At 40.1% G+C, this 23,107-nt stretch overlaps 1 protein-coding gene across 2 annotated transcripts; it reads left to right on the top strand.

The window, feature by feature from the left end:
- The first annotated feature begins 9,001 nt into the window (after window positions 1-9,001).
- inka2 (inka box actin regulator 2) lies at window positions 9,002-22,728 on the top strand. Of its 2 annotated transcripts, none has more exons than XM_026166852.1 (2): window positions 9,002-9,461; window positions 19,506-22,728. In XM_026166852.1, the coding sequence occupies exons 1-2, from the start codon at window positions 9,390-9,392 to the stop codon at window positions 20,757-20,759; spliced, it is 1,326 nt and encodes a 441-aa protein (XP_026022637.1). In that variant the 5' UTR covers window positions 9,002-9,389; the 3' UTR covers window positions 20,760-22,728. The 2 variants fall into 2 exon arrangements, with proteins under 2 accessions (XP_026022637.1, XP_026022638.1); XM_026166853.1 differs by lacking the exon at window positions 9,002-9,461 and adding an exon at window positions 16,848-18,487.
- Window positions 22,729-23,107: the final 379 nt, after the last annotated feature.

Genomic DNA, 23,107 nt, shown 5'->3' with positions numbered 1-23,107 from the left:
TGGTTACCATTAAAACAGTATTTACATATTAAGGCTTTTTTGCAGCTTCATAGACCACGTTCACCTTTTTTAAAAATGTATATTAAGAGAAATCACCTTTCTCACACCAGAGTGACTCATATATGAAGATTTTTGTTGTGATTATCTGATGGACTTTACTTCAAAGGCGTCGTTGAGGTCTGTTCTAAAAGTCTTGGCATTGCTGTTTGTGTTGTTTCTTATTCTTTTTATTTTTTGAACTGAGCTTTTTCTGTCTGTTTGCTGTGTGTACGGTATTCTGTCAGTTTGTTTGTTATAAGAACTATGAAGTGTCAGAAAATTAAACTCTGCCACAACAGTCAAACGCTGTCTTTCTTCTCGCTCCCGTCACCAGTATCTTTGCATAGAAATCTGCATTTTCATTTTGGTTTCATTGTTTCATTTTACACAGATTGAAATTTCAAGATGAGCCCAGTCTTGTTTAAATTTAGGAATAAATCACATCATCTCTTATATTTTACACTTAAATCTCCAACTCAAGTCGAGCTTTATAAAAGTGGAATTACTGACATAGTATTTCACAGACTTCAAGCAGAGCCCATGTATGCATCATACATACACAGACTTTTGCACACTATTCACTTCGGCACTGGCACAGTGACCCCACGTAAAGTCTGTAACTTTATGTGGTCTGCTACTTCATGGCTGACTTGCTGTGGTTCCACTTTGCAATAATACCACAGCTGATCATGTAATATCTAGTGTGGTATTACTCAAATGTAGTGAGAATGGCCTGTTCGGTCATAAATGTTTGTGAAAGCAGACTGCATAGCTGCATGGCTATAGGACTGAAAACAGAGCGTCATGTGCCCGGATACTTTTATCCATTAAGTCTATTCAACCCAATATTCTGCAGAATCTTTTATTGTGTCAGTTACATTTATTTTGTTGTGAATAAACACCACATTTCTTCTTGTGACTATAAAATAGAGCTTTAAAAACCACTGAATGTTTGTTCATGTACGTTTCATATTCTCAAAAGCAGGATTAGCATTGCCAAAATGTTACACCCTTCAATATTTTACATAACCACAAACATGAATCTGTCTGCACATTAGTAAATGCCTCACGAGATGAAAGTATGAATCAGCCTTTGTAGAATCGATGCCACTGTGTTTACTAAACATATTACCAAACACACATTAAATATTTTATCACCAAAACTAATGCAATATATTTAATGGGTAAGGTTGTAGGCTGTATCTAAGATCATGCGACCACATTTATTTTAATACAACAACGTTTTAATGTTCTTTTAATCTTGCAGAGTTTTAGCAGATACAGAAAACTTTTCATGTTAACAAATCTTTTAGTAATTGAGGACAAGTTTGTTTATTTTAATGCACTTCTTAGGATTTATTTGTTATAAAACAGCCAGTTACTCAGCATGTGGTGATTTTAGCAGGGAAGGTGCTTCATTATGAAACAAAATTTAATTTGTAGCAATCAGATGGTGTATTATTCAATGATAAAACTAGCCCAGTTAAGTAAGCACATCACTTAAAGCAGCAGACATGATAGGAATGCTTTGAAAAACAGAATTTAAACGCTGCATAAATTACATATCATATTACGTTAAAATGCTGTTTGAGTCATGTTATTTTTCTAAAACACCTCTTTCATGTGTGCACGAGTGTTTTGATGTCAGCTTACTCTCAGCCACAGGTGTGGTCTTGACAACCATTTGAAGCTTAATATTTGCCATTAGTGGTTGTGTGACTGACATCAGCACATGGAAGAACTGCATGACTCAAACTCAATGACTAACACTGCTTGAAGTAAACACAAACATACCCAACAAACACATCTTTACAAACCCGCTTTGAAGATATTAAAGTAAATGCCACTTCAGTTTTATGCATTACTAGTTTTGGAAGATTTTGCACTAGGTACAACTGTTGTGAGTTTAGACCCTATTTTCTGGTACCCCTAAATTTCAACATACCACCCATAAAAATAACTAAGTTATGGTAGCAATAATAGTGTATTTTGATATTATTTTCTGACTGATGTCTCTAATTTTATATATATTCTCAACTTGTCTATTGCAGAAGGTAAAGGTTACAAGGAAATCAGGTCTAAATGTCTAGTTTTCTCGCTGTCATGATGTAAACATAAATTAAAACATAAATTGTTAAATAGGACTTGTTTTGCTGCTGAAAGAGGATGAAGATGTAATTTCATGGGCTAATTTTAAACACATTTTATCTTAAAATGCAGGGTAATTGCTGTGATGTGAAAAATGTCTTCTGATGTACATCTGATCTTTAAATAGTGTCCAAAAAGTTAGCTAATGTATGCTAGATAGAGACCATGAGCTAACTTTAGCTTTCTTATTCAGTAGTCTGGTGCCATGCTGCTATTTGCCAAGGAACTAATGTATTTTATTACTTTAATTGTATTACTTTAACAGTACAGTACAGCTCCAGTGAGTCAGAGGGATGTTGCATTTCAATGGCCAGCAGTATCTCATATTCATATCAGAATATTGTTATAAAGTGATGTATATCAGCCTTTAATTGGGTTATAAAATCTGTTTTACTGGTACATTCACACTTTGGTAACTCCACAGAGACTAAGACAAAAGAATAAAGAGGGAGAGGGGGGAGAGGAAGAAGGAGGAAGACTAAAAAGAGATAGTCAGCAGAATTATTTTGAATATCTAAGCAGTGTGTTATACTGCTGTTAAATGCTGATCACCACCCTGCTCCTGTGAGAACTTAATTTATTCTCATGTTATTATTTTATTTTAATCCAGTGACTGATGATGTCTATGGCACAGTTTATAGAAACGTTTGAAAATATTAAGACATAAAAATAAAAATTGATGTTTCATTTCAAATTGCACTGACATCAAGCTGTTTTGGAAAAGTGACCTTTTAATGCTTGGATTGGAGAACTGAGAACGGAGCTGTGGAACTATTTGGACCAAATCGTTTGCAGATCATGATTAATTAATTTTAACCATGATTACCGCAAGCCCTGTAATTATCCATTCGAGCCTTTAGATGGCAGTGCACTAAAATATTTGGTAGACCATGCAGCACTACCAAATGGTTGGTTATCACAGTACATATTAGCCCTTAATTTAGACCCATTTAGATCATATGTAGTATAAAATGTAATCATTTTGATGTCCTTTTTATTAAACTAGATAAATCTTCCATGCTTTTTTTGCTAATTAAGACACTGATGTGTTCATAAAACATAATTCACATTTTAACAGTTCCCATTTTTGTGCAAACTATGATATTAAACTAAAGTAGTAATTGGGAACATGAAAAATGAAATCTTTCTACAGATAAAATCAACTTAAAGAGAAAAAGAAAATGTTATTCTGTGAAAAAAAAAAGTCTTCTACATCCATAAGAAAAACATCACAATTACCACATACTAACAAAATTATGCAAGCACTGTTGTTACTGTTATTACGAAGTTGTGCAAGTTACAGAATCTTCTCACAAACACATCATTCATCAGCTCCTTTGTGTGCCGCGGTCCAAAGAAACCTGTCAGCTCAGAGCGCCGATGTGGTTTTATTACATGTTTTAGAACAACAGCTTTAAATTTCTACCGGTTTTCACAGTAACTGGCAGATATTACATCATCCCTGTGCCTGCTGTTTATAATGCAAAACATGAAAGCATGCATCTTGTGCAGTTCAGTAAAATGAAGTAACTTAACACACGGAGAGAACCGCACTCACACACACAATACCACCATTAAAAGACCAGGTGTATAATTTATTTGAGCTTTGAAGAGAGATTACTGGTTCTGATGGCACAGTTAACCCTCAGTTTACACTGATTGACTTCAGCAAGTAATTTTACATCTTATGTTTTAATAATAGTGGGATTTCAACCAGCGTAGGGGTTCTTAAAAACTATCAGAAGCTATTTGAAAGAAAAGATGATTAGTGTGATTAACGTCTGAGTCCTACAGGATTTTGCACACTGGCATGCACATGTAGAGAGCTTGTTAGCCAAACTTGTTCAAATGTTGTACATTTGGTTAAAGGCAATCCAAAGGCGCAACTTGTAGTAACATGTGCAGTAGCCTTTGTGTAGCTTTCCACATAAGTGCTCTGTTTGAGGTGGTAAGCTGCTGGCAAAGCAACTATAGATATCAAAAGTCATCTTTCACTGCTTTCATTGCTAAACAAGTCTCTGGCCACTTAAAATGAAGAGATGCACATGATTGCATTGGACTGGATGGATGAATGGATGTGCAGTATGTTTTAGTTTCATGGTTTAGCTTTTGGTGTCTTATTTTCAGCAGAGCAGCTCTGTAATTGGCTTATTGTTCTGCTTTTTTTAATGACAATAAATCCACATACTGTTATGCTTTTTCTTTTCTCAGTGATTAAATTCCTTTTTGGCCTGAACGCAAAAACCAAAACAAGTCATCACAGTAAGTGAGTCACAGTGAGGATCATAAAACTTTCTGTGCTGATGTGCAGTTAGGCAGTTGCCGCTGTGCAGCCTGTGTTGCCGTGCTGAGTGATCTGAGGAGACGCTGCCTTATCTAGTGTATGCTCATGCTGACAGCTGGGAGGAAGTAGGCTCGTGAACAAGAAACAGTTGCAGGTCTGGATCACATTTGCTATGAATCTGCTTGATCACGAACCAGCCTGCTAAATGTTAAATAGACACATGTGTCATCATATCAGTCCTGAGGAGGACAGTACACTCATTCTCATATGAGTTTCCTTTAAAAAAAATTAGTTTGCAGGCACAAAGAAAGTTTGATGGAGTCATTTTTTTCCATGTGACTGAAACATTTAACTAAAGCTGGCATGCAGGAGAAAAAGTCCCTTTTAATCTGGTACTGCAAAAAAAAAAAAAACTCTTAATGATGAGTGTTCTCAGATCATCCATCCATTCGCTTACTCTGGGAGGAAGCCACGCAAACACGGGGAGAACATGCAAACTCCACACAGAAAGACCCCAGAATGATGAACTCAGGGCCTTCTTGCTGTGCGACAACAGTGCTAACCACCATGCCACCCTGCTGCCCCCTCAGATCATTCATATAGAAATTTATTGGTTGAGATAATTTAATTTATTTTTTTATTTCTAATATACACTACTAGTCAAACGTTTAGGCACACCTTCTCATTTAATGGTTTTTCTTTATTTTCATGACTATTTACGTTGTAGATTCTTACTGAAAGCATGAAAAATGTGAATAAATACATTTGGAATTATGAAGTAAAACCAAAAAGTGTGAAATAACTCAAAACATGTTTTATATTGTAGATTCTTCAAACTAGCCACGCTTGGCTTTGATTGCTGCTTTGCACACTCTTGGCATTCTCTCGATGAGCTTCATGAGATCGTCACCTGAAATGGTTTTCCAACAGTCTTGAAGGAGTTCCCAGAGATGCTGAGCACTTGTTGGCCCTTTTGCCTTCACTCTGTAGTCCATCTCATCCCAGACCATCTCAATTGGGTTTAGGTCAGGTGACTGTGGAGGCCAGGCCATCAGGTGCAGCGCTCCATCACTCTCCTCCTTGGACAAATAGCCCCTACGCAGCCTGGAGGTGTGCTTGGGGTCATTGTCCTGTTGAAAAATAAATCCCCAACAGTGTCACCAGCAAAGCAAGCCCACACCACCTTCTCCTCCGTGCTTCACAGTGGGAACCATGTATGCAGAGACCATCCCTTCACTTTTTCTGTGTCGCACAAAGACACGCCAAGTGGAACCAAAGATCTCAAATTTGGACTCATCAGACCAAAGCACAGATTTGCACTGGTCTAATGTCCATTCCATGTGTTTCTTTGCCCAAACAAATCTCTTTTGCTTGTTGCTTTTCCTTAGTAGTGGTTTCTTAGCAGCTGTCTGACCATAAAGGATTCGCACAGTCTCCTCTGAACAGTTGATGTAGACATGTCCCTGTTACTGGAACTCTGTGTGGCATTTATCTGAGCTCTAATCTGAAGTGCTGTTTACCTGTCATTTCTGAGGCTGGTGACTCAGATTAATTTATCCTCAGCAGCAGAGGTGACTCTTGGTCTTCCTTTCCTGGGGCTGTGATGCAACAGTGCTGTCCCTGCAATTTTTTGTTGACATACAAGATTGTTAAAAGGCTTCAGAGTAAAGGGCGATCGTGGTTCAAGAGTTGGAAGGTTGCTGGTTTGAGCCCTTCTTGGACAGTCTGGGTCGTTGGGCAAGACACTTCACCCGTTGCCTACTGGTGGTGGTCAGAGGGCCCGGTAGCGCCAGTGTTCCGCAGCCTTGCCTCTGTCAGTGCGCCCCAGGGTGGCTGTGGCTACAATGTAGCTGCCATCACCAATGGGTGGATGACTGAATGTGTAAAGCGCTTTGGGGTCCTTAGGGACTAGTAAAGTGCTATACAAATACAGGCCATTTACCATTTAAAGTTTGTACACATGCCTGAAACTGGTACTCTTATCAGCTCATGTTAAATACACAGCAAAGCCAAACAATTACAAGCTTAGAAAGTCCCTCAATGCACATATTAAACAAATATGGATGACTGCTTTCTTCCATTTGGGCAAATTTTATCTCTAAAATTTGAAAAATCCTGTCCCAGAGTGATGCTGAAAAACTAGTTCATGCATTTATTACTTCTAGGCTGGTCTACTGTAATTCGTCATTATCAGGATCCTGAAAAGCCTTCAGTTAATCCAAAATGCTGGAGCAAGAGTACTGACTGGGACTAGAAAGAGAGACCATATTTCTCCTATATTGGCTTCTCCTGTTAAACCCAGACTTGAATTCAATACCCTGTTCCTTAAATACAAGGTCTTAAATAATCAGGCCCCATCTTATCTTAGTGACCTTAGTAACATATCACCCCATTAGAGCACTTCGCTCTTGTTCTGCAGACTTACTTGTTGTTCTTGGAGTATTTAAAAGTAGAATGGGAGGCAGAGCCTTCAGTTTTCAGGCCCCTCTTCTGTGGAACCAGCTTCCAATTTGAATTCGGGAGACAGACACTATCTCTACTTTTAAGATTTGGCTTAAAACTTTCCTTTTTGCTAAAGCACATAGTTAAGGCTGGATCAGGTGATCCTGAATCTTCCCTTAGTTATGCCGCAATAGGTGTAGAATGCTGGGGGATTCTCATGATGCATTGAGTTTTTCTTATTCAGTCACCTTTCTCACTCACTATGTGTCAATAGACCTCTCTGCATTGAATCATTACTTGTTATTAATCTCTGTCTCTCTTCCACAGCGTCTTTTATCCTGTCTTCCTTCTCTCTCCCATAGCAGATGGCCCCGCCCCTCCCTGACCCCAGTTCTGCCGGAGGTTTCTTCCTGTTAAAAGGGAGTTTTTCCTCCCCACTGTCACCAAAGCTCATAGGGGGTTGTTGGGTTTTTCTCTGTATGTGTTATTGTAGGGTCTACCTTACAATATATAGCACCTTGAGGAGACTGTTGTTGTGATTTGGCATAGTAAAATAAAATTTAATTGAACTGAATTAGAAAGTGTTGTTAGGACAATCGTGTGTTCACTTTTAGATCAATAGAGTGTTTTGAAAGTTAGTCATCAGGACTGTCTAGACAATATTTTGCATTATGTCAGTCAGAAGGAGACATAGATGTTTGTGAAATCACAAAGAGGCTTTTAGTAATCTCACAGAAACTGGATTCAACACTGTTTCTCAACACTCCCTCCAGATTAGAGTGAGGGCGGTGAGGATCACATCCTGTATCTGGAATAGGTTGCTCTTTATTGTTATTATTAATTGAAAAATCAATGCAGGTCTAAATCTGCTGTCAAAATGACACTGAACAGACACAGAGTAATAAATCTGCTGTAAAACACAGAAGAAGACTCTGTTATCATTTCCAGACACTGAATGTTTATAAAGAATATGAGAATAAAACATACAAGTCAGTTAAAGCTCTTCTCTCAGATGTTGAGTCAGACTCAGATGATTTATTTATTTTCCGAGTTTCATTGCTTTTGGAATCTGAGATAGAGCTGCTTCCTCCCCTTTCTCTCTGCATCCATCTGGGAAGCATCACCAACATCATGCAAGACACTGAACCTTCAACATGACCGAAAGCAGGTCAGGGGGCACAAAGTTTCCTGAATGTCAGGCAAAGCTCATCCCTGGCAGAAAACAAAACGGGTGACTGGTGATTTTCTTTCAATTCTGGCTCATTGTAACCACGCAAACTCAAAATCACGGAGTATCTCTCTAATTGTTATTTATTTATTCATTGGGGGAAGTTGTTTGAAAGTATTTCTCTAAATCACACAGGGGGAAATACTGAATTAAAATAAAATTAATGACAGCTGGTGACACCATGCACCATTTAGCATCCTCTTGGGATTTTACGTAATTCTTCCTGATTATAAATAATCGTATTTTTTATTGTTAATGTAATTTACCTAAAGTTTCTTCCTTTTGCTTTCTTTGGTATAGTAATTGTCATATAAAGTAAATCATTTTGAAGTAAAGGAGACCTCATCAAGTTTTCTTGGCATCTCTAGATTGCAAATTGAACACGAGCTGCATGTGCAAACTTTCAGATGAATCCAATCTATTCTGCGAGGCAGGGAATGTTTACAGCAACTTCCATTTGCTTCTTTGTATGTGCAATACTTCCTTCCCTTATTCTAATCATACCCGTGTCTTGTAACAAAAGCCCACAGCTCAGGTGTTTCCTCTCTGCGCAGCGAAGGTGGCCAGGAAACTGTTCCTATGGACGCGTATGGTTTCTCTTAAACACATCCTCTTTCAGTCCAGTGTAATGCAACAGGGACTGCTGAATATATTTGTCTGTTTTATGGAAAATGCGCTCTTTCAGCAAACCCAACTATCTTATCTTTCAGCCTTTATTTGGATATTTCCAGATGGTCGGTCTCTCTTTTGAGCTGCTGTGGACAGTTCTGCTCGCGCATAGTAAATGATGGATCCGCGTTTTATCCTGGCTTGAGAGGCCCTGGGAGGCTCGCTCATTGGAGGAAATTGGATGGCCAACGTAAGCGCTCCTCTTGAATGAGAAAATAGCAGCAGGGGGAAAAACAGACTGAGCAACACACACGACACTGACAGCAGCCAAGCAGGGGCCACTGAAAGAGAGAAACACGGACCCAGTCTGTTGGTGCAGCCACATGAAGGAGCTCATTATCATTTTTGTATTATTTATTAATTTTTTTGGAGTAAACAGATTTTCGTCATCAGGATTTAAACCACGAGATTCGCGTCATTTTGAGCCGCGCGCGCATTCCTCGGCAGGATCTGCGCATCTTCAATTGCCAATTGTTTTCTGCTCTTCTTAAAGCGTCAATAGTCATGTTCGAGCAGGGACTGGCGAAGCGGTTCAGCTGAATTCCTGTCTTTCAAGAAAAAAGAAAGAAAGAAAGAAAAATGGAACAGCGGCTCGCCAAACAAGAAAGCAAAAACATGGATGCGTGTCTGAGGCGACTGAAGCAAGAGCTGGTAGGTTCCGTTGTATCTTCTTGTGTTGTTACCCTGGACCGCTGTTTTACTTTATTCGTGTGTATTTTGAGCATTTTTACCGCTTATACGCGTTTTACATTAAATATTTAACAATTTTCACATTTTAAATTTAGAAATGTCGCTTTATTGCGCCCTATGTGTCCTGAAACATTTCTACATTTCCAAGTCTAATATTCTGGAGTCTAGTTTTCAGCTGAGGGTGCATGTGTGTCTTTTTAAATCGCATTAATCTGTGTGGGCTTAAAGCTCTGAGCACACCAGAGGCATGTGTACATTTCCCTCCTCTCTGTCCACGCATCTGGGACAGATGTTTTAAGCTTAATGAGCTCAAGACGGTTTTTTCTTGTCATAAATACTCTGCGCTGGGTTATGGATTCTTGAAAGAAAGCGATTTAAGGTTCACACTATTCTTGGTGCCTTGTAGTAAATTTAATCATGTGTTGCAACAGACTGTTCGGAGCTCCAGCTCTCACAGGGGAGTGAGTGAAATTGGCAGTCACATTGAGTTTCATCACGTTTCCATGCTCTAAATGAATTTGTTAGACTCCGTTATTTAATATTTTCATGTCTCCTCTCATCTACCATGTTTGATGTGAGTACATTTAGTCTGCCATTTCTTTCCTCTTCTTTGAAATGTAAAAACAAAATCTGTAAGCTTCACCCTCGTGCCCAAAATCATCTGGCAGTGACACACTGTAGACCCATTTTCTGAGGAGCCTTAACTGGCACAGATTTCATTTGGAATCATCTTCAAAGCAGCGACTGATTCCCCCCCCCCCCCCCCCCCCCCCCTTTTTGTCCAGCCACTGGCCTGCAGAAAGGCCTTGCGTGGCTGCATGTTTTGCAGCTTAATCTGCTCTGTGACTTCATGACTTGCTGCTCCAAATTAGCCACACGTCTGTGAAGTGGCACTTGAGATTTAAGGGGAGTTGACGTTGATGCCAGAAGGACATGTTGTGTTAGGGCTGCCACATCGCAGTTTGGTAACATAATAGAAAAAGTGTCATGCCATGCCGAGGATCAAACAGGAGAACGGGGAGCAGATGCCAGTTAAAAAGCTGAGGCAGTCTCCCCCTGCTCTCAAGACCATGTGGGATGCAATCTGTTGTTCAGAAATAAGGGGTGTCTATGCCAAGGTTGTCACTTTCCTTTCCACTGTGACTGATTTTCATCCAGTGTTCAGTGGAGAGCGGTAAAACCGTCTCTATCAGCAACACAGAGATCACAAACATCTAACAGTCGACTTACAGCTGTGATGCCGAGTCAAGCGGCTCCTGGACATCTCTTGCGAATTTGTGGCTTTGAAGTCAGCAATTTTGGACCATACCAGTTACGCATGTTTTGGAACACTTACTACAAACAGCATGACCTTAAATCATTCCAAAAACCATTTTGCATGATGTTTTGTTTTTTCCTGCTGTGTTTTCATTCATTTCCATGCAGCATAAAAGCAACAGAACTCGAGCTACACAATCCATCACAATCAACATCAAGTTCGTATTCACATTTGTCATTTGTTTGCAACGCAATGAGTGCAGACTGATATAACTGCATTATAACACTATTTTCTCAAAAACAGCACAGAAATGTAGCTTTCCAATCAAACCAGATATCGCTTTCACTTAATTATAGCCTCTGTGTTTATGGTATCTATTTTCTGTTGGGAGAAGTTTAGATTTTATCCCAACCATTCAGCAGGGAGTAACTTTTCCATCTTGCCAACATTATGTCCAGTCAGAGCAGAGTTTACTTTTATCACATAAGTCAAAGAAATATGCCATTTCTCTTTCTCTGTGTTGGGTTGTGTTTAGCAGTATCAGCATTTTGTGTGCATTTTACTTTTTTTTTCTTACTTTCCATCTGGAATTGGAAGAAAAAAGTTGGTAAGGAGCGCAAATGTCAGTTGTATGAGGGCTGGAACCAGGCTAAGTTTTAAATGTCTGCTAGCTGTATGTCATATTTTATAGATATGAATGAAAATAGGCACAAGCTGGTAGAAAAATGCATGTAAGAGCTTAAGCTGATTGTGCATGTCTTGAAAAATGGCATGCAGTGAACGTTACACACAAGGGCAACTGAATGGAAGGAGCAAAAATAATAGTATAGTCCCTTAAACCTTTACCTGATATATTCTAATACTCCTGACTAAAAAGTTACAATGAAACAAGAAAATCTACATAGTTGAGTTTGTTTGTGTCTATAGCAACAAAGAAGCCTGAATGTGGCATTCAAAGGCTATACGAAAGTCACGTGAATGCCAGCATGACTTCAGTGTTTCACGTTAGACACACTGAAACCCAAACCCTGATGTCCTGTCAGCTCTACAACAGGAGTGTGATATGAAAGTGTGGGCACTGTGTCAGCGGTTGAGGGTGTGGGTCCTTGTGGGAAGTACAGACAGGTCACACTTGAAAGTTTGACCCTCAAACTTGAAAAGCTTGGGGTCTAATTTCTTCAACTGCTGACCATGTCCATCACAACAAATCCATTAAATATCAAACCTGACAGTCAGGTATATAGCACCATCTGTCTTCCTGTGTGACTCAAACTGAAAACAGTCGTTTAACTTTATTCTTTAAAAGAAATACACGAGTCCTCTGAAATCCTGAGGATAGACAGTAATGACAACAATGAAATCATTTCAAACCTATGCATGACTCATGATTGGTGCAGCAAACAGACAGTCATGACAAAGAAAACATAAGCTCTTCCTGCCTACTTGATGTTGAAAATGCAAACGGTGACACGTCTTTGACTCACATTGTCTAAATGTAGGGTTCACACCTGGTTAGCAGCGTCAGACACTAAAACATAAATCAGAGCGTTTCATATCATCGCCGCTGAAGCCGACTTCACATGCAGCGTGCCCCCTTTTTCTCTTTCACACCTGAGGCGAATTTGAAACATGACTGTCACCTTGGAATTCAACACCAAAGCCAGCAACCATGAAGTCATGAAATCTGAGAGAAATGCACCTGAGTGCCAAGCCTGTTGTGTCTTCTGGAAAGTTCTTTGTTACCTTTTGGGCGTTGGAGCTGAAAGCTGTACACAAAGCAGGGTTGTGGCTTAACTTTAAGCCCGTTTGTTTTGTGGCTCCCCCTGTGGCTCCCCCTGTGGCTCCCGTTCTCCAAACTGCCCTTCCTTCCCCTCGGCTAAAATTGGACCAACTCTTGGTGGTAGCTGTGGGGTTTGCGTGGGTGATCATTGTGTTTGAGACTGAGCTACAAACCTTTAACAAAGCCTGTTTATCATTATGACTCTGCACACGTAACCGGCTTTTTCATGGTTCACAGAATGGAAAATGAAATCACTGCCCAAGATATCAGATTTATTTTGGCCTTTTTTTTCTTGGATGCAGAGTGAACAAGTTAAGTTAATGCTGCTGTTGTGACCACACGTGCAATCCTGTTAGTGTAAGATCAAGTCCTGACCTCCTTACCTTATACGTTCACTGGAAACAATGTGTGAGGTATAGATCGGTATTCTCTATGCTCTGACCTTTGCATTACATCTTGTCTGACACTGTTGAAGTTATATTTATAAATTTGTTCTTTTTAAAAATAACATATATACAGCACTGAGGGTTCAGAACAAACCACAAATTGAAACATCTATTATCAAACAGCTGTTCATCTTAACAACAGCTGACACCTCAATATTAGAATTTAAGATTATGTTTTTCTCTGACCTCCAGATAAAAGTAACTCCAATACATTCGCTCATCTTTCAGCTCTGTTTTGATCTTTACCATCTCCTGAGGGATTTGACCTTCCCCTCAGCAGTAATTAGCCTTTCTGTGTTTACTGTCTAGCCAGTAACACTGACAGTCATTCAGTAGAGTAAGTTTATCCAAGGGTTTTGGGTCAAAAGTGGTCAAAAGCTAAAAACAAGATTTAAGATATACTTCTCTAGATCTTCTTGATGCATGCTCAATAATCCAGGTAAGTAAATCTCCAAAAGTTGATTCTGTTCATCTGGACGTAGCGTTTTGTGGGAGAAACATTTCGTCACTCATCCAAGTGACTTGGATACGCTACGTCCAGATGAACAGAATCAACTTTTGGAGAATTCTCTAGATCCACTTTCATATTACAGAAGTCGGTCATTATAAGCATTTCCAGTATTTTAAAAATGAAAATACAATATAAAAAATACTGAAGATGAATTCCTTTAAATCAAAACGACATTTATGACTTAGCAATCCAATACAGTACAAGTATAAATATCCAAAATGTTTCAAATTCCAAATTGAAAAACTGTAAATAAGCTGCACATTTTTAAATGGCTTAAAAAAAACACTGCATTAAAGGCTTTGCACAGCCATTCACTATCAGTTGAAAAATGTACTAGATGATGCACACAGAAAAAAAACCCAGCATCAGCAACCACATTTATTTTCTTTAGGAAATGCTTGTGTGATTTAGCGCTCCTTTTGATCTTAGAGGGGGGCTGAGAATTGGATGAGCACTTTCACTGCCCCCACACGAGGTGCTGACGTCAACTCCTGTGCTATCGAGCTTCTACGTGACGATTATTGCTTCCAGTGAGGAGTTCCCGCCAGGACAACAACAGATTGGGTCCCAGACCGTCTCCAAATATCATCTGCCAAAGATGATGATATGGATCCTAATCATCCTACATCTCCCACGGCAGCATAAATGAGCTCAAGCAGGAAACAAGCTATTAAACCACCTCCCTTTTTCTGAAAAGGTCATCAGGGAGTCTTTGTTGGCCAGCAGGACCTACAAACAGTTATATTTGCTCTCGACTGGTTCATTTTAAAAGTTGTGGTTCACCTAGTTCCCCATTTTCATTTACCCCTAAGTGTTGCAGATAGTTTTGCTAAACCATAAAGAGACAGCTCTATTATCTGAGTAGGGAGGAGAAGCAAAACATTTTCCTAAAAATGAGAACATCTTCTAAAATTAAAGTACAAGAAGGCTTTTATGTTTATCATTCACACTTCTTCGTCTCCTGAATGCGACCCGGAGGACATACGGGCCAAACAGAGTCACCATATAACCTTTTTTTTGTCAAAGAGGCATTCATTGCCATGTGCATAGTAATTTATTTCTTTCACTAAATGCTGCGCAGATTTATTACCCTCTTTATCGTGACCTCGGGGCCATCCACAGAGACCTTGTGTGTATCCCCCAGACAGAGAACCCATTCCTGTCCTTGACCCACACAGATCACCATTCATATTTAATTAGGGGTGGAGGTGGAGGAAGGGGAGTACACACTATAGATGCTGCTGCTGGTCAGCGCCTTCCAAACAGGAAGACCTTTTGGGTCTGATAACCTTGGCCTCCCCCCTTCAGCTACTAACAAACAACAACAGTGAATGGCCTGCATTTTGTAGGCAGAATAGAGCACTGGTTTGTTTTTGATTACTTGTTTGGGTTTATTTTCCTCCTAATAATCTGAACACAGCATCCATGCTCTAAAAAAGTACACTGACTTCGTTCTACTGAGGCAAGTCTGGACTTGCGTGGATGTGTGAGCTCAGTGTGTTTGCACAGCGCATTATTTTTCCCTTCATAACTGACATGAGGTAATACCGAAACCATGATCAAGGCAGAACTTGATCTTGACAGACAGCAGAGCAGGAGCACTGATTTATTTATACTTTGTGGTATTTAATTCACTTGCATGTATATTGAATGGTTTTCTAGAAGCGTCTTCACAGTTAGAAAGATCTGACATGTGGCTCTGAAATAAAGTATCACCTATAAACTTTTTTTTAAAGCTCTTAATTAAATAGCCCACCACTTTTTAATAAGCCTCTATTCAGTATTAGATGAAGGCTGCCAGCCTTTGTTCTTAAACTCTGAAGCATTCAGCCCTTGATTGGCAATTATGTCTCCTTGGCTAACATCACTGCAGCCAGAAGAGAAAGTAGAGGGTTTTGGGGGGGATTAAATGTTTGTCTTATTTTTTTCAATTTTTTCACATTCTCAAAGAAATGCATACTCTCTCGATTAAATAAAGGGAAAAAAGAAGATTTAACCAAACTTCACAAGACTGCATTAATGATTAAAGTGTTTCTGGGCAGTACAACAATTCCCTGCAGCGCCAATTTCATCCCAGTTCTCTTGTTAAATTAGATTAGACAGACATTATTTCTCATCTCCGTTTTTGTCCTTAAACCCTTAAGGTGCGCGTGTAGGTCCTCTCAGGTCTGCCAGGCCCTGGGCTGATTCACACATTGTAAAAGTGAGACATCTTAGGATTTCCGTAACATCTGTGTCTAAACAAGAAACCGCCGCAGGACAACATTTTTAAGTCACTTTTGGCATTCTGAGTAAGATATCGGATGAGGGATGAAAAGGCTGACATATTTGGGCCACAAAGTTCAGCTTTGAAATGGCAGCGGAGTGCCTGGAGTTAGTTGGCATGTTAAAGGTAGAATAATAGGGTTTGGCTTACTGCTGTTCCCCTGTTTGTTCCCCAGAGCATAGTATGAATTATTAATATCGCCTTAGAATAGAAATGCCAGTAAACAACACTGTGTTTTTAAATAACTGTGGGGAGTGTCTGCATTTTAGGGATAATGGAAAAGTTGCACGTGAATGTTAAACTGCAGTGTTTGAGGTTAGCGTGTGTAAACAGGTGCAGCTCTTTGAGTCTGCATACCTAGAAGATGATATTACAAAAGCAAATTTAATACATTAAAGCAATCCTGATCCTGGGATAAACTTTACTGAAGGCTCCAAAAATGCAATGATAAATACATAACTCCCCTTTTGCCTCAAGTCTTGTTGACTTTTCTTGTGTAAGAAAGTAAACCGTAATTATGCACCCTTTCCCAGCCTTTCCCAGGACGCAGACAATTACAGCTAATGAAGTCAGCCATATGTGAAAGGCACAAAGACAAGAGACAACCTTATTGTGCTAATTACATGTACCTTCACTTCCTAATTTAGCGAGCCAGCGGGAAGCTCAGAGGCCTGTCATCCCCGCATGTGCATTGATAGGCCTATTATCTGATCTTAGAGGTTATTCACGCCCGCGTGCATCTACTCAGCCATATGTCGTGATAAGCCAAGTGTTTTAATGCAGAGATTTACTGCTGATGGTAAAGGATAGTGTATTGGTGTCAAAGCCAGGTCACTGTGCTTCAAGTGTATGTAGACAGTCCAAATTGGATGAATGACAAACATGTAATAAACCAGTGTTTCAATGAAGAGATTTTTTTTTTGCTCTTTAAACTTTATGACACTGTGAGCTAATATTTCTATATATTATATATATAGAAATATTATTTTCTTTCTTTTCTATATTAGAAAAGAAAGAAAAGGAAAGTTGGTCTATTTTATATATTCATTAATAATTTAAGAACATAATATGCAGAATAGTTTGCAATAATTAAATCACTGCATCTGTGTGACTCTGTTTCTCCAAAAATGTTTTGATATGGTTAAATTTTGTAAATTCATTATTGAAGTTGTGCAAGTGCTAAATGAAAGCAGAGCAGATGTTGTCATATTTATAATCCATCCATTCATTTTCTTCTGATTATAGAGGTGGGGTACACCCTGGACAGGTCGCCAATCTGTCGCAGGCTTAACTCAGACTCACATTCACACATAGGTCTCATTTAAAATTACTGGAGGGCTCGGAGAGAACTCGTGGAGACACAAAGGGCCCAGCCAGATGGTAGATTCGAACCCAGCTCCCTCTTACTGTTAGGCAACAGTGCTGACCCCCATGCCACCATGCTGCCCTGTATTTATTCTGTGCATGAGAAATGTCTAGCACATGCACTTTTGGTGAACTTGCTCCCTTTCTGCTTGAGCAGACAGCAAAATTCCTGTGTTGCAGACATTTACAGACATGCAGAAACCATGAACTTCCTTTAAGGGTCTGCACGGTCACTGGAACTCCAAGATGCTGCACTTGGACACAGTGGTGTCTAAGCTAAATGGGGCATGCGGACAGGCTCTCCGTGACAACATGCTGATGTTCAGTAGGTTTAAATGTTAATCGCATTCAAAACGTTTTCTGAAGCTTTTAATTAACAGTGAACATACTCTATAAGGCTGAGGCTGATGTGAACAGCGTGGCATGGTTGGTTATAAAATCAGGACATATTAAAAATTTGACATGTTGGTAGCTCTGCAAGTAATTAACTTCATCCTGTGAAGTAAATGATGTGCCAGATTTAATGACAATCAATCCAATAGTTGCTGAGACATTTCTCTAAATGTAAACATGGTGCCAGAGGAATGGCCAGGAATTGATGTCACATTCTGGGATGAAGTAGTGGACTAACAAAGTGAGGACTAACTTTAGCATATTTTGAGCTAGCAATTCTGACTTTTCCATACATTTCACACATTTTTATGCCTTGTGTTTTACTTTTTAAATCAAAATGTTATCTAAGAATTTGTCACATTTGTCAATTTTCCCACATTAAAAAAAAACTCATATCCCTTCTCACACAGTAATAAGAAGCTTTGATTACGATGCTGTAATGCCAACTGCACTATGCAGCAACTTTTCCCACCCAGGATCAGCATAATCACTGTTCCCTGGAGATCTAAGTATCGCAGCCTAATTTTGTTGCACCTACATCCAACCTCCTGCCCTCTGCATCCCCTTCTTATGTTCTAATGGTGTCATTCATAATTAAATCCATCAACAGTTTTCTCTTCGACATCTAAACATATGGCAAAGGATTCCCCCCTGTTTGCCCCCACCCTTTCCATCTCTGCTCATATGGCTGACTCTCACCACCCCTCTCGCTCCTTTCATTGTTATTCCGTTTCCGCCTGAGTGAGTCCCCCCATCCACCCCCTCACACACACACATTGTATTTGGGGATTATAGTCTAGATGGGCAGTGGTGATTGGCTGTCACTCCCAGTGGTGTCCCTCCATTGGAGGGGGATACATATAGAGGCAGTCAGACTGATCCATTTGAAAGGTGAGAGACAGTGACGGGCTGACTGAGGTGCAGCCAGGAGGATCAAAACCTGCTGCTTTTTTAAATTTTATTTTAAGGTAAGGTGTAGGTTTTTATTACAGCTGCCTGTTTATTCTCATAGTAGCAATTTATTTTATTTGAAGGCTTAAAGTTTAGTTTAAAGGTATTTGTTTTTGTTGGTTGACTAAGAGCATCTTCTATGGAAGTGTAGTCATGTTCATCTGAAGGTGTGCTCTGCAAGATTTTCACCAAAATTTCCCGTGAACTAATTTTTCAAAATTCCTTGCATGCTTCCTCGTGTCTTTTCACAGATGCTTTATTTTTCATTCATCAATCAGTAGCATGTTATGAAATCATAGCAGAGAAACCTATAATATCTAAGACAGTTATTCAGAGGGCATGCAGTGATTCAAGGCTGGAAGTTAAGACACGGGTTAGGATGCTGGCTCTGGGTTGTGTGGCTGCCTTCAGGAGAAGACAGTTAGTCCAGGTCACATGACGCAGGCTTTCAAACAGATGAGAACAGGAAGAGAGGCGGAGGAGGTTAAAAGCAGAGAGGATGATTACTGCTGCACAGAGAGTAGAACACACGAATACAATGGGCTCAGAGGAGAAAGCAGATATGATAAATCAAATGAAAGGAAGTAAAAAGGAAATTATAGATGTTTTTTTTTTTTAAATGAAAGCAAGTGTGTTCTACAGCTGTCACTAGTTGGATTCTCGCTCATACGCTGGCCATATGGGACCCCAGCCTGTCATCCAAAACTAGGTCACATGACCACATAATTAAACATACCCTAAAACCCACAAGTGAAGAGATAAAAAACAGGCTTAGTACAATAACTTATCTTTTTAATAAGTTTCTTTAGCCTGCTCCATTATTCATAAGGGGGTCATCGCAGTAGATAGATCCATGTTGAATTTAGCAAATTTTTTACCAGGGATAATAACTGTTAATATTTGCTGGAATGAATGACTGTTGTCAGTTGCTCTTGTGCAATGAGATTTTTTTTGTCTGTGTGTGTGAAACACAAATGTAAATGTGAATACCGCTATCAGTCCTTTATCTTTATTTTTCTCTCTGTCTTTCTGCAGTTATCCATGAAAGAAGCTGGAGATGGCCTCCATGCTCAGATGAATTCAATGATGGGAGCCCTTCAGGAACTCAAGCTCCTTCAGGTCCAGACGGCACTAGAAAATCTTGACATTTCAGGGCGGCCTATTAACCGGGGAATGCCCCACACGGCTTCAACTGCTGCTGCTGAACCACCAGCTGCAGCAGCATCAGCTTCAGGAGAGGATCAGAGCCGCTGTATCAGAGAAACCATGTCTGAGGAGCCCAGCCCGAATCACATGCCGAGTTCAAGGCAGTCTTTGGAAAGCAGAAACTCGACTAGTCTATCAGAAAACAGAAGCAGTCTGGAAACCTCATCCTCCTCGTCATCCAGCCTAGAGAGCGAGAGTGAAAGAAGTCAAAGAAGTGCACGGAGCTCAAGAAATGCAAGAAATGCAAGAAGTGAAACTGACCTGGAGTCTATACCGAGAAGGTGGTCAGGATATACTGCCCCTCAAGTGGACTTCTGTGGACCAGTTGTGGGAAATCCTCCACCAGAGGCCTACCCTAGCCATCCCCGTCCCCGTCGTGCACAGATAGTGGACCTGCCTGGAATCCTGTACAGTCTCTCAAGAGAGGGTCCTTCCTTAGATAGCGACTACTCCCAAGACAGCACAGATGACGCCAGTGACTGGACTTCTTCGCTCATGAGCCGCTGTCGCAACCGTCAACCATTAGTTCTGGGGGACAATGTATTTGCAGACCTTGTGGGCAACTGGCTAGACCTGCCTGAGGTGGACAAGGAGGAAGGAGAAGAAGAAGAAAGGGCAAAGAGGAGAGAGGAGAGAATGGATGGTGGGACAGAAAGACCAGACACCCCAGCTCACCCTCTACGCCTCAGCCGCTCACAGGAGATCTGCAAAAAGTTCTCATTCACCACAAACATCTTCAAGAAGTTCCTGCGAAGCGTCCGGCCTGACCGGGACAAGCTGCTCAAGGAGAGGCCAGGCTGGGTGGCTCCTGAGCTTCCAGAGGGTGACCTCTATAAAAGGCCGAAGAAATTGCTTCCCAAAAGTTCAAAAGGCAGCTTTTACCTGCCGTTCTGGGCGAATGGACAGCAGGGCAAAAGCAGCACATGTATGCATCTTCCAGAGACAGAGAGGAACCACCACCAACACTTGCACCAGTTTTACCAGCAGCCATTTGCAGGGATTTATTTAGACAGAAGGCAGCCAGAGACTGGTCTGGAGAAAATGCAGCCCTTGTTTGACTACAACACAGCTGTGTGGGTCTGACAGCGAGTCTCTGGCCAACAGACTGCCAGTGACGCCAGATTGAGCGTGTGACAGGTGCTGTAGGATTTTGGCTGTGATAAAGGAGCGTGAATGAACGAGAAGCTTGGACACAGTTAACTTCCAAAAATGAACCGCTAAATTCACACCCACATCGTGTTTCTCCTGCGACTGAGAGATTATCAGGGCAACATTTCGTCTGACAATCCAAAAACCCAGACCTCGCTTGATGTGTCCGTGTGAGTGTATGCTGCGATGCATCTGAGAAAGAATGAGACTTTTTTAGGGTTTATGCTGCAACTTTTGTATTATTCAAACTCCTTCACACGTGTGCATGTATGACTGGATTTTCATGTTCTCCTAAAAGACGGTACACCATTCTCAGAATGTCACTATCAATTTAAATCTTTTTAATGCAGACTTTTTCCACTTCTGCTCTACAGGACACACTTCTTTGCACTTCTTTGCATCTATAAATAGCAACACCAACTGTTGAATTGCATGGTTACTGTTTTTATAAATGATGCTACAAACAGCTGTTACTGAACGCACTGCCACTATAGAGTCCTCAGCTTCCCTTTTATTTCCAAAACGGCTGTAACAACCTGGAAACTCATGACTACATGAACTCGTCTTGTTCACCTTTGCTCAGGGAGCGAATGCCACACAGGAGAAAGCACTGCCACATTCAGAATGGGTTTCCAGTATATATATTTTTTTGTCTTGCTTTAAAAGCATAACAGCAATACGGTGCATGACTAGTTCAAACTTTGTACATTAAACTTTGAGATCTGTCCCTCGTAATCAGAAATGCTGTGGTTGCTGTCATGTTGGAAGCACTCTCTTTAGTTCTCTGCTATGTAGACATGGCAAATGTTGAGTCAACCAAAGTCCTCGTGGGCTGCTATGCAGAGAGAGGAGGGGGTAAAGATGGCACAGCCAACCCCAAGTACTGACTAACTGACAGCCATCTGGTACTCAGACATTATGTAAAGTATGTTCGCCACAAGCTTAAAGATGCAAAATGGGCTTCTTTAATCCCAGAGCTTTGTGAATTAACCGACTGTGTTATATACTGTATATATGCAGGCGAATGCATTACAGGGCTGTAACAGATATAGGACCCATAATCTGTGAAAGGTACAACAAACTGAACAGGCTAAATGTACAGAACATTGTACATATTTGTCATCAAACAGCAGCAATAAGACTCATTTACTGTAATATCCCATCGCATGATTTTCATTATTCTGCGCAGATAAATGTCACCATAACAGCTGATTGTGTAAACATTGCTACAGCTCTTGTACTTAAACTACAAACCAGTGAGGTCATATTTAATCTACATTATTTATTCTATTGTACCATAATAAACAGTTTCAGTATTTTTCATTTCAAGCAGAACCATAACAGTTCAAATCAAACTATAGCTTCCTTCACAAACTCCCTCAGGTCACAGACGACACTGCCCACTATTGATTCGTGTTTTTTTATTGTTATTATTATTAAGGGACCACTGATATGCAAGGACAATCTGATATTCTTAACTTAATATTAAAGGAAAAAAACATTATTTTCACTCAGTTTTTGATGTGATACCAGACCAATAATCTTAGCCAGCAGGGATTAGGCCTCAGAGGTGGTTTTGAGTGTCTTGGCCAGTTGATCCATATGGTGCTGTCTCTGTTTCAGTAATCAGGTCAATACATATACTGCACAGTCTGAGGGTTCAACACACACAGACAGTTTCTTCTGCCAGAAAGTGCAGTCTGAGATGTCATGACACGTAGTACATATATGTAACTGTAACATTTATTTCTTCCTATTAAAGCTGTCTTCTAAGTGTAATTCTCAGCACTGTTGTTGATATTTTTCATCGAGGTTCTGCGAACCTTCAGTGGTGATCTTGTGTCATGTGCACTGTAAAACTGTCACTGACTCTTTGTAAATTAAATCTGTTTTCAGAATGAAATGCTGCTTTTGTGCATCAGTGTGTTCGTTTGTGCAACATCTTTCTCTACTGTAGAACTGACACGGAAACTAGACATGTTTGGGAAATATAATTACAGTCCATGTAAATCTTTTCTGGTAATGCTAACTAATACATTATGACACAGTAGTTATAATATATTCAAGGCAATTAATGAAAGGGTGTGTCGCAGGAAGAGGAAACAAATGGAAGATTCAAGAGGCATTAATTTGTCCAAAACATAAAGCAAACAGCAGAAATCGAACTAATGAAAGGTAAACATGATCAAGTTCACAGACATTCTGCACAAGAACACTAACCAGCTCAATCTGGAAAGACACAATAGGCAACAATGGAAGCGGAGACAACTTGGAAACTAGAT

This window comes from Astatotilapia calliptera, chromosome 5 (genome assembly GCF_900246225.1).
Source record: "Astatotilapia calliptera chromosome 5, fAstCal1.2, whole genome shotgun sequence".
NCBI classification, from domain to species: domain Eukaryota; kingdom Metazoa; phylum Chordata; class Actinopteri; order Cichliformes; family Cichlidae; genus Astatotilapia; species Astatotilapia calliptera.
This window is presented reverse-complemented; position numbering and strand designations above follow the sequence as displayed.

Coding starts and splice junctions, on each gene's coding strand:
- inka2 (XM_026166852.1), top strand. CDS start 9,390: ATGGAACAGCGGCTCGCCAAACAAGAAAGCAAAAACATGGATGCGTGT. Junction 9,462..19,505: donor GGCGACTGAAGCAAGAGCTG/GTAGGTTCCGTT, acceptor GTCTTTCTGCAG/TTATCCATGAAAGAAGCTGG.